Source organism: Rhinichthys klamathensis, unplaced genomic scaffold (genome assembly GCF_029890125.1).
Source record: "Rhinichthys klamathensis goyatoka isolate OS25496 unplaced genomic scaffold, OSU_Roscu_1.1 h1tg000323l_1, whole genome shotgun sequence".
NCBI lineage: Eukaryota > Metazoa > Chordata > Actinopteri > Cypriniformes > Leuciscidae > Rhinichthys > Rhinichthys klamathensis.
The window spans coordinates 1,621,010-1,633,211 of NW_026606839.1; the positions used below are offsets into that span (position 1 = coordinate 1,621,010).

Sequence of the window (12,202 nt, forward strand, 5' to 3'; positions counted from 1 at the left end):
CTGTGCAAATAAACACTAGGAGAGGAGCCTGTTTTCCTCTGCCACAGATGTTCTCGGATCGGTTGGCTTTTCACACTGACGCACTTCTATTTTTATTTCTCATGACTATATGGATGAATCACAAAAACATGTCTTGTCCAGGTTTTATTTAACCGCAAAATTTATTCTTAAAATGACCAAATTCTCATTACCATAGTCCATTAGATGTTTTACTTTTTGCTATTATTATTATTATTCTCAATGGTGATTACAATTAATTCCAATAAATGAAAGGCTGTGCAACAAATACCATGATCTATTTTTGGCACTTCAGTAATGAGAATCAGATTTTTTGCATTATGGGAATGTGTTTGTGCTGTGCTTAATTGTTATGAAAATTTTCACTTTGCAAAAGTGCACAAAAAATTCTAAAATAGGCTTGAGCTTTAAGCAGGATACAATTTCTTATTTTTTTCTTCTGATTTTAGGGTGAAATGTAACCTTGACTGGTATTGTGAGATTCACCCATACGCACGTTCACATATCAGCCACTTTTATCCGTGAAATAAAAATCAAATGATAAAAAACAAAAGGTTCTATCCTCCCGAGAGACACAAAGTCTGCTTCTAAAAACGCAGTTCGTGTGTCATCAGATCTGCCGCCGTCATCGTGCAGTTCGTCCTCTCTCTTTTTCTCAGCATTTTTCTCATGCGTTCTGCTGATTAAAAGCACGTCACGCGGACAGGTGCCGCCGTCCACTCGCTGTGCGCTGTGCCCAAACCTTGAGGAAGCGTCGCTCCCAAGTTCAACGGTTTAAAAAAAAAAAAAAAAGGAACGAAAGGCTGTCTGAAGCAATATGAGAGTGTGTTTCTCTTCGGGGTTTGGCGTGCTCTCTGACCTGTCTCCAGTCAGGAAAACATGTGTTAGTGATGAGCAGGTTCATCAGCTCCGGTCCCTGGTTCCAGCGAGTTCTAGATCAGTCCAGGGTGTGGCGCTGGGGCTGAGATGATGATGATGATGATGTGTTGATGTGTTCAGGATGTGGGCTGAGGTCTTACGAGTTATTGGAGGAGTTCTCATTGCTTGGAGAGCTGGAGGAGGAAGAGGAGGAGGAAGAGGGGGAGAAATTCATCCCTGATAGGCCGGGCGGATCCGTGGCTGTGTTCTGCCCGCTCAAACTCTTCCTGCACACCGGACACGTGTCATGCTGGGAAACAGAGAGAGAACACATGCGATTCAACACTACTGCAAATCAGCATTTTAGAGTGATTCCTGAAGGGTCATGTGACACTGAAGACTGGAGTAATGATGCGGAAAATTCAGCTCTGATCACAGGAAGAAATGACATTTTTAAATATATTTAATTAATGTAATCATATTTCACATTATTACTGTTTTTACTGTATTTTTGATCAAATAAATGCAGCCTTGGTGAGCAGAAAATACTTTAAAAACATTAAAAAAAGAAAAAGATTGATCGGTACAGTAGATTTCTTCATATGTTGGATACATTATTAAACTAAAAATGGAATTCATGTTCGTCAAATTTGTAATTACTCTACTTGGCGTTGCCATTTTTCATGCCGCCGTATTTAATATTAAATTAGTTTAAAGGTGCTAAATGTAACTTTTCTTCTAAAATGAATCCTTTTTTTATTGCCTGTGTGTGAAGGGGGTTGTAATCACACATTACAATGATCCATCTGTCTGGTTTTGCTATTACCTATGAAGGCCAGTATTCCTATTTCTATGTGAAGTCTCCGGGTCGGATTTTCTGCAAAATCCATCGGATATGACGTGACATGCGCGCTCCCGAGCCTCTCTCTTTATATACAGTCTATGCGAACGGCACTGCAGCTAACGACATGGAGTCTGATAACACCCCAAAACTCCTGCCTCCAACACAACACAGACTCCACATTAATATAAAAAACAAAACAAAACAAAAATGTATCTGCTGAAGCTCGTCAGGCCAAACGTGAATCGGATCGACTTAGGACGAAAACACGGATCAACATCGGCAGAGCGTTTGAATTATGGAGAGACCTCCGCTATTTTTATTGTGATAAATGACAAGTTTTCAGATATGCTGAAATAAATAATGGTTTATTTAGCGCACGCGCAAGAGCACGAGCGCTCTTGTAAAAATTGGTTGCAATCTGAAACATCACCGATAGAGGCCGCTAAAAACTACATATAGCACCTTTAAATTAGTGTTTTTTTTTCTTCTAATAATTCTTAAGTCTTTTGCAAAGGTTTAAAAACAATCAAAAGTAAGTTCATTATTGACATCATCCTCCAGGAAGTGATTTGTATTGGGGGATGGGGGTATTTTTTATACAGGTTATTTTTCTTCTTCTGTTTGACAATAGCCCCTTTTATAAAAGGTTTATTCACGGTAAATTACAGAAACATGACCAGAATGACTCTACTGGTAAATACACAAACATGCGGTTCACACAAGCAATGGTGTTCTGGCTTTTTACCAAGACCATTCACACATCAGCACCAAAATACCGGTAAATTCTGTGATGTCAGTCATAGGAAATGATCTTTAATGTCTTCAATTCGCCCGCACGAGGAGAAGTGCTTCCGTTTCATTATCGGTTCAATTTGACAACATTTTTGACGACTGAGTGACAGGCATGAGGGGATGATCAACCAGACAGCGATTTTGCTCTTAAAAACACAAGACGCGTATAATAGTTCTACAAGTGCAGAGCCGCAGCGCTGATGAATGGAAAAGAAAGGCTGGGTCTCGAGCGTGGCACGGTGAAAAAGCCTGAGAGAAGTGCCACAACAGTCAAAGATGTCCAGCTAGTGTATATTTACATAGAAAACTATTAAAATGCAGCTAAGCTTACTGTAAACGGTGTAGAGTAATCGTGTCATCTCCATAGGAACTTTATGATTGGACTTCTTACGTCAGCGCATTCTGTACTCGTACGTGCTCATACCGGTAATCTTCATTCTTTGTTCACACACACAGCATTATACCAGTAATGTTACAACTTCCCTTACTGGTAAACTGCCAGAAATTATTTACAGGTATTTTTGAAAAGGTCCAGTTCACACATGATCTCAAACCGGTCATTTACCATTAAAGACTGTGTGTGTGAAAGGGGCTAATGTAAACTTTTTTTTTTTTTTTTTAAATACAAAAACATATGAAAATGAAATTTGAACTTTGGGTTATCACTTTCATGTACGCTAATGGACAATCCAGAGCAATGCCTCACTTCAGCGCTTTATTTACATCCTATTAATGTTCTAGTAATCAAGTTATAACAAATAAAGCTGAAATGTCTGAGTTTGACGAGCACATTTCTGAAAGCCTGGTACTTTTTAGTTGCAACACATGCATATTAATTTTAAAAAGTTACAAAGTTCTAAGGTGCTGTATAAGAGGATGGACCCAAATATGCCCGTTCTCCACCATTATTAAAACAATTAACAAACTCCTGCCTTCCTGTACAGAACCTAATGAAACTAATGAAATTAATGTCGCAAGCAACAAATTGAAACCGAATTTATCTGAATCTCTCATTAATGAACAAATAAATGAGGTCAAAAGTTGTAAACGTGTTGAGTGTAGATGAATAAGTGCAATTAAGAGAAACGCCACCTGCTCGAGCCAGGGAACTATACAGTCGTTATGAAAGAGATGATTGCAAGGAAGTTGTCTAACGTTCTCTCCGGCGCTGTAGTCTTCTTTACAAACAGGGCACTCTAGACCAGCACCTGAAACACAGAAGCACACTGACGTCAGAAACAGGAAGTGACAACATCGCAATCCACTATAAATCACAATGTTGATGGTGAGTCTGCACTGAAATTAGAGAAGTGAAAAGACTATATATTTTCAAATCGATTAGTCGGTGGCTTGTCTGAATGACTAAAGAACTAATCAACTCCATTATTTATTATCTTATCATTTCGGTGATATTTGTTTTAAATACACTACCAACAACTTCCAAAGTTTGGGGTCGGTAAGATGTTTAAATGTTTCTGAAAGTAGTCTCCTATGCTCACCAAAACTGCATTTATTTGATTAAAACATACAGTAAAAACCTTCATATTGTGAAATATTATTCCAATTTAAAATAACTGTTTTCATGTGTCACATGATCCTTCAGAAATCATTTTAATATGCTGATTTATTGCTCAAGAAACATTTCTGGTTATCATCAATGTTGAAAACAGTCGTGCTGCTTCATATTTTTTGTGGAAACCACAATAAAAAATTTTTTAGGATTCTTCGATGAATTGAAAGTTCAAAAGAACAGCATTTTTTCAAAATAGAAATCTTGTAAAACGTAAATTAAAAAAAAGCCTGATATTTATTTGAATGTCTTTTAAATGTAAAAAAGTTATTTTAAAATGTCTTAGTCACTTTTAATCAATTTAATGCACTATATTAACTACTTTAAAAAATAAAATATTTATATATATATATATATATATATCATGTAGCAGATTGTTTGTGCAATAAACCTTATCAAATATATATATTTATTGCACAAACAATCTGCTACATGGCCAATAAGAACAGTATCTATAATATATATCTTATTGCACTGTCACTGTGTCTTGACAGCTATAGTGACGATGCTGGATGAATGTAGAGATGCATTGCTTCAGAGGGCGTTTTGACCATGTGGGAAATCTACCAGTTTCCGCTAGAATGCTAAAGCACACACACTGTCAGCATACAAAACATAACTCAAGTCTCAAGTTCACCCATTCTAAAGCACTGCAGCTAATGACAACAGAGATCACCTGATGTTACGCAATTGATATGATGTGCTCATGTATCAGACGTGTGTGTTCCTCTTACCCACGTGCTCTTGGTTTATCTGGACTGTTGGAAGACTCTTAATCTTCTCTTTGTCTGCCGGAGGGGGACCCGTATTTTCAAACTGATTTAATAACTACAGAACGACAACAGGGACAAATATGTAGTATGCGATCATACTGTTTTATAATGCACTGAGAGTTTTTCATACTCATTGTGGTTGTAAAATAAAGAAAGTTACAGCGATAATGCACCACTAAACTGATCCATATTACTCATCCACAATATGGTGTACATGTGGGATAATACCTGTGTTATGATGGCATCTAATCCATTGGCACCCCATGCATAGTCCATTGGGTTAGAATGCAGCATTCCCCTGTAAGACAGCGGTTTACAGTGCAGTGATCAGATCTAGATTGTCATACACTGAGAAATGATGTAAAGAAAGAGAAAATGTCATCAGACTCTCACCATGGTCCCATCGCCATGTTTGGCATCGCTGTTGGAGCGATTATTCCGTTAACTAATTGTTGAATGATTCTGTGAAAACATTTTAAAATGTGACAAAAACATTTCATTTCACGCCTGCTGACAATCAGATTTTGTTATTAGTCTACACAGTAATGACCATAATATATCATTACCACAGTAAAGCCCCTTTCACACAGCGCTTTGAACCCGGCAAATTGCCGGCAAATTGCCAGAGTGCCTTCTGTGTGAACGCAAACACGACCCGGGACTGATGCCGGGATCGATGCCGGGTTGGGGACCTAGTAACATTGCCGTGTTCAGACCCGGAACGCGCGCTGTGTGAACAAAAGCCATAACCAATGCCGTGTCGTAATGATGACGCTGAAGTGAAGTGAAAGCAGGCTAGTGAAACGGTACGTAATGCGCTAGTTTATGATCGAATCAGAGAAAAAAATGCACAAGCGTGGTTTCTCCAGAGCGAAATCGCAGCTCATAAGCAAACTATACACGTTGCTGAGACATTACATGTCACATCGATGTCACGTGTCTTTCCGGAACATACACGGGTTGTGTGTGAACGCGCTCTCTGATTCCGGCAAATCACTGGCAGTGTGAATGAAGCAAAATCAAACGAACCCGGGTCAAATCCCGGGTCGCTTTATCCGTGTATTTTCCGGAATCTCGGTGTGAAAGGGGCTTAACAGTATGAAATGCAATAGATCGAGCTCTCCACACCTTATGAACAATTCATTCCCATCAATTTTCCAGTTTTCAATTACTAGGTAAGGTTTAAAAAAACAATTTTAAAAACAATAAAAAGGAAATTATGCTCACAAAAAGCTGAGCAAAATTATATTTAATAATATTAAAAAAAAATTTTAGGCCTGGAAATCACAATTTTATTTTCCATTATAGTGGGAATCCTAAACAGATCTTCCATACATTTCCCTCAAAATGCAAACCAGGCTGAATAACTGAGTAACAGTGGCATCTGCTGAATTCTCACCCTTCTAAAGTGGGTACACCCTCATGCCGCACCCCTTGTCTCCGGGGAACGTGGCGTCCCCGTGGCTGTCTCGACATGTACCGCTGTCGTGAGGCCATCTCCCGCTCTCTGCGGTTCTCTGCGTCACGGTTATCTTCCCCGGGCAAACCTGCCCTGAAGTCGAAGCCCTCGTCGAAGATCCCCAGAGCAAACTGCCCATATCCATGCGGGAACGTAAACATGTGCTGGTCCACATTCTGACGGGTGAAAGGGAATGCTTTAAACAACCAGTTTAATATCACTGGAGGATGATGTGCTTCACACACACAGACACACACACACAGTTTTCTTAATGTAGCTTAAGTGGCTTTCAATGCAATACTAGAGGCTTGTTAGAATATTCTACACTATTTAACAATTTACGATTTGCATGCTTGCAACATATTTTCAAATTTTGACCATCATAGTTAACAGATAACTATGAACATCTACATTTTTAAATACGTTGCCCTGGATAAAAGCATGTATTAATGCTTGTTGTCAAAGTTTGCATTCAACCAAGCCAGTTTGCACACAGCAGTCAACATGTAAGCTGTTAAACAGAGAAGAGTCTGACAGCTCACCTCAAATGAGGGGCGATTCTGATCATTAGAGGCTGTAGACGTGGACCCATTCTCTGCACTGGAAAAAAGAGAAAGAAAAAGAGAAGAGACAGAGAAAAATGATGAATTAAGGCCAGTTCACGAATCACACACTGCACTGACAGATACAGAACAACGTCAGATTACAACACGTCACTTAGGATATTCTAAATCTGATTCAGCATGTTCAACCGGCCAAAACTGACACACTGATCTGTTGGTGTGAATTGGCCTTTAGAATTTTTTTTTTCTTTTCTGAAAATATAATTTAAATGTTTCAGTGTCTGTGAGGCGAGTATACGCGGAGTTTCAGTTCAAAGGACTTTACCTTCCTTCTCCAGGTAACTCCTCGATGAAGCCAGACTCACACCGCGGACAGATGTAATCCTGCAACCAAGAGTAGAGGCTGTTATTACACACAGCCAGGGTCACATCACTCAACATATGGCCTAAAGCAGATTATAATGCTTTTAGAAAATAGCGAGAGAAGCAATATGATAATAAACACCAAAAAAAAACAAAAAAAATCAAAACAATTAATGAATAAGCTAAAACTGAAATAAAATCAATTATTATGGGTAAAAAAAAAAAGACAGCACACAAAATTACTAAAGTCAAACTAAAATTAAGATAAAAAACTAAAAATATTATCTTATATATATATTATTAATACATATAATACATTTTTGTATACTTTACAAGTCATTAAGAGTCTTATTAACAGATCAAGTAGTTTTGCATAAATGTATCCCAATACCCTGCTGTTAAAAAACATTTTATATTAGTAGATCGACAGCAAAAGAACTATATTGAGATCTTGCTATGGTGAAATAAAATTACTTCATAAGGCTAGTGAAATAATATTTTAGTCATATCGCCCAGCGCCCACCATTAAACGACAGGTTAATAAATGTGATTGTGAACACAATTACCCTAAATGATGCTCATGCCCTTAAATAGATGTATTTAGAGACACAAGTATGATTTTTTTTTGTGTGTGTGTGACAAGCAAACTTTTAACATAAGAGTTTGATGAGGAAATTGAGGGTAGAAATAACTTTCATTTTTGCTGGTTGGTATCGAGATATTTTAGTCAGGTATTGCATCAGTCATATTAAATTTGATATAACAATAAGAATGTATATTCATGTTGAGCATTAAGCAATTAAATAATGAAGAAATATTGAATCTAGTGTTCTATGAAGACTGACAGGTGTAAGTTTTTGTGGGGGTTTTTTTAAACCGCACAGGCAAATATATAGGCTAGTCCATATTTATTTTCTTGACTGGTTTATATGGGGACCTAAACATAAAAAAAAATAGATCCAGAACAGCTTGACTGATGTGACTGTAACTGGACTTAATGTGGCATCTGGAACCCATCCATGACCATGACACGAGGAACCATCTCTTGCACTCCTTCACATGTTTGTATACAAACTATTTTGCTGGCGATCTGACGATTTTATATCGTGATGATCGATCGTGAAGACGCCCACTATCTACTTTACAAGCGAATCGTAGAGACCGTGATCTTATGTCCTGTCCTCTGATAATGTTAAAATACAGTAATAACTAGATGGCTGTGCTGATTGGCCAAATTATATCATGTGTCTTTCATGCGTGGTGACGCATTTGAAAAACAATTCAACAGCAGTAGGGTTGTGCGTGTGCGATGAATCAAATTATAGTTTCAACTTTGGCTTACAACGAATATAAAAACGTGATAATCAAGATAAATGATCATTCTGTCGCATGCATTCCTTTCCTTTAAAGCTGTGTGCTTTCGCCCCTCCTTAAAAGCCTAAACTAGAGTTGTCAAAAAGTACCGACTTCGGTACCAAGATGTGACACTGTTGAGCGGAATCATAAACACCTCTGATTGGCCATTGTGTTCAAATATGTCTGTGATTGGCTACAATGATCAACGCACTGGAACGTTTGAGAAATTGAGAGCACACAGAAGTGTTTGAAAGTGTTATGATTGAAAGCGGGAGCGTTTGAAAGCACAAGCAGGGACGTCTATCAGCGGACCGGTCAGGATTGATGTATATGTTTTTGAAGCGTTGATCATTGTAGCCAATCACAGACATATTTGATGAGCGCGTGAACACAATGGCCAATCAGAGGTGTTTATGATTCCACTCAACAGCGCCACATTTTTTTAATTAAAACAAATTACCCTAGCCTAAAACTAACATCCAAATCATGACAGTAACGTGACTGTCGTAAAATACAGTCTACAGCTGGACATGCTTTACTGTAAGAGACACGCTTTCTGTGTGCGCTGCGAGACGGACAGAAACACGGACGAGCATATGCTTGGGGTTTCAGGTGGGCGTATAAACGCTCAAATATACACACAAATATGTCAAAATGTCCGTATTTCCCTAAAGACAGTCAATTATGTATTAAGTGAATAAACAGTAGGGAAAGAGGCGTGTAATTATAATTAGATCAATATTATGTTAAACAAAAGACAAAGACAAAATCACTCACTGCTCTTGACTGAATAACTTAAGTAGTTTTAATAAGAATCAATGTATATTTAATTCATATACAGTGAAGACTATGCAGTGTTTTAAAGTTTTTACTGGTATAAATGACTATTTTAACAACTGATTATTTAATGCAATACTCTGTTTTAAATTGTGCAAGTTCATAAGCTTGTTCTAGTCTGGATATTCTCAAAATTAGGACGATGGTGATTGTTTGTTATAAAACCGTGATATGAAGATCGCCCACCCCTACCTGATGATATGATTCCTAAAGGTATAGTACTCTGAGCTGCATTTTCTCACATAAATTCATTTTTCAGAGTTCCCTCAATACGGAAAAGCCCTGCAGATTGATGACCTTCTGACCTGTAGCTCAGTGACTGCAGTTCTGCCCGGTTTGGGCTCTTTCTAGAGGCTCCACACAATAACAGGAGGATAACAACGGCACAGAAAGATGAAGAGACAAGCAAAAGAGCTTTGTGACGCTGTCCATTCTCTGCCCTGAAACCTCATACAAGGAGCAACACGTGAAGATCCTTTTGGAAAGATCTCATATTTCCTGACAGCTCTATGTGTGAAACAGACAAATTAAATCCTGATGTGTCCTGGCTCATTCATTGTAAAGCGGACAGTGAGTTAAGGCATTTTTAAAGATCACATCCTCATTTTCCAACTGTTTTAGTGTAATTATTAAGAGTGTCAGCAGAAAGTTACTTTCATCAACACATACTTGCGTGTTAAATCCACTCATATATTACTAAATTAATCCGCTGATCTCATTACAACCAGTTTATGGTTACACAAACTGAACAGATATTGTTATTAGTTAGTAAAACTAACCCAGTGAACTCATGTCAACAAGCCTTCAGTATCAGCCAACTGAATCACACGTGCCATCAAAATCTCACCAATCTAAAATCAAAAATCATAAGTTCAACCGCATAATATTTGCGATTATTAGCTAATGGCAAAAACCAATAGATCTCACGATAAAACAGCTAACTATATGAATCAAAGATTAGAAACCTAACACATAAAAACAAGCCATCTACATTTTGATTTTTTTACACATTAGTTATCATCAGTCTCGAAATATTTTATATGATTATGAATAGTTAACAAAACTAACCAGCAGATCTCAAAACAATCAGCCTTCTGTCAACTGAACGACTTCAACCATGAGACATAGCCTAAAACCTTTTATCAAAAATAAGTCTTAAAATAGGCCTAATTAAAAACACAACTAACCACCAGCCATCGTTTCCACCAATTACAGATAAAACACACAAACCATCGGCATTGAGAATCAACGTCTCTTCATAAAATAATTAGACCTAGTTAATAAAATCCAACTAGTTGGTCCATTAAAGCCACATTAGTTTGGAAATATTACTATTTTTAATGTTTTTGAAAGAAGTCTGGAATGCTCATCAAACCTTCATTTTTTATTTTTTTATGATTACAGCAAAAACAGTAATAGTTGTGAAATAGTATTACTGTTTCAGATAACTGTTTTCTATGTAAATATATTGTAAAATGTAATTTATTCTTTTGATCAAAGCTGAATTTTAAGTATCATTCCTCCAGTCTTCAGTGTCACATGATCCTTCAGAAAACATTCTATGATGATTTATCATCAATGAAAGAAAACGGCCGTGTATATTGTTACAAAGGATTTCTATTTTAAGTAGGCTAAATGGTTATTTTTTTATTTATTATTCATCAATAAATCCTGGAAAAAAGTATCACAGGTTATAAAAAAATATTAAGCAGCACAAATGTTTCCAACATTGATATTAAATCATCATATTAGAGTGATTTCTGAAGGATCACGTGACACTGAAGACTGGAGTAATGATGCTGAAAACTCAGCTTTGATCACAGGAATAAATTATATTTTACAATATATTTACATAGAAAACAGTTATTTGAAATAGTAATAATATTTCACAATATTACTGTTTTTTTCTGTATTTTTATCAAATAAATGCAGCCTTGGTGAACAAAAAAGACTTTACGAATAACGTTAGTTCATGACACCACATCAGACACCAAAACCTGGGTTTTGGAACAACAGCAGCTCTCATAACTAGTTCTCTGTTCTGCACAAGTAAGTTACACGAACTACAGATATACCGCATATGAAACACAAGCCAGAGTAACTGACAAGCGAAGATCATCACGTCAATATCATTATTTTCTAAGACTCGTTAGTAAAACAAGTGACGAGCTCATCATGTCACAACAACCAGTCTGCTTCTGGTTTGACAGGACGGGTTACACACACAGCAAAGCCCGGTTAGATCCGAAAAGAGTTCGTCTGATTAAACTCTCATGTCTCAAATAAAGTGTAATTTCATCAAATCCTCATTTTAATCCTGATTGTTGCTATTGGCAACCAGTTAGCCATTAGCACAGCTAGCACGGAAAACGCTTTTTAAAAGAGGCCGTTCGATCCGTTACATCTATCCACACCGAGTCAAACCCGTCGGGGGAGGCTCGTTGAGTCCGCTGCGTCTTACCGGGAGCCGAGGGCTGATCTCTTCTGAACACCGGTGACAGAAGAACCGGCAGGGCCGCGGGGGAGCTTCCGCCATCTTCACTGCACGACCGACTGAGAGCGAGAACGAGGCGAAGTATGGAAGCCCGGACGGAGCAAGAACCAATGCTGTGTGAACGCGTACGGACGACGGAACGCGTTTGGGAAAATACACACAGCGCGAGCCTTTGCTTGACGCGATGCAGAAAAAAAGTCTTCAGGACAAAAGAAACCATTCTTGAAACAATATCGATTTACCTGCAAAGTAAAATTTCCACAGGATAGGCCACT

At 37.8% G+C, this 12,202-nt stretch overlaps 1 protein-coding gene across 1 annotated transcript; it reads right to left on the reverse strand.

Annotated features, from left to right (window-relative positions):
- Positions 1–585: 585 nt before the first annotated feature.
- Positions 586–12,032, reverse strand: rnf126 (ring finger protein 126). The gene is made up of 9 exons (XM_056271653.1): positions 11,895–12,032; positions 7,203–7,261; positions 6,857–6,914; positions 6,255–6,490; positions 5,249–5,317; positions 5,084–5,153; positions 4,817–4,910; positions 3,605–3,720; positions 586–1,186 (listed from the first exon to the last, which is right to left on the reverse strand). Exons 1-9 carry the CDS (start codon positions 11,967–11,969, stop codon positions 1,034–1,036), a joined length of 930 nt encoding a protein of 309 aa, XP_056127628.1. The 5' UTR covers positions 11,970–12,032; the 3' UTR covers positions 586–1,033.
- Between the last annotated feature and the right edge of the window lie 170 nt (positions 12,033–12,202).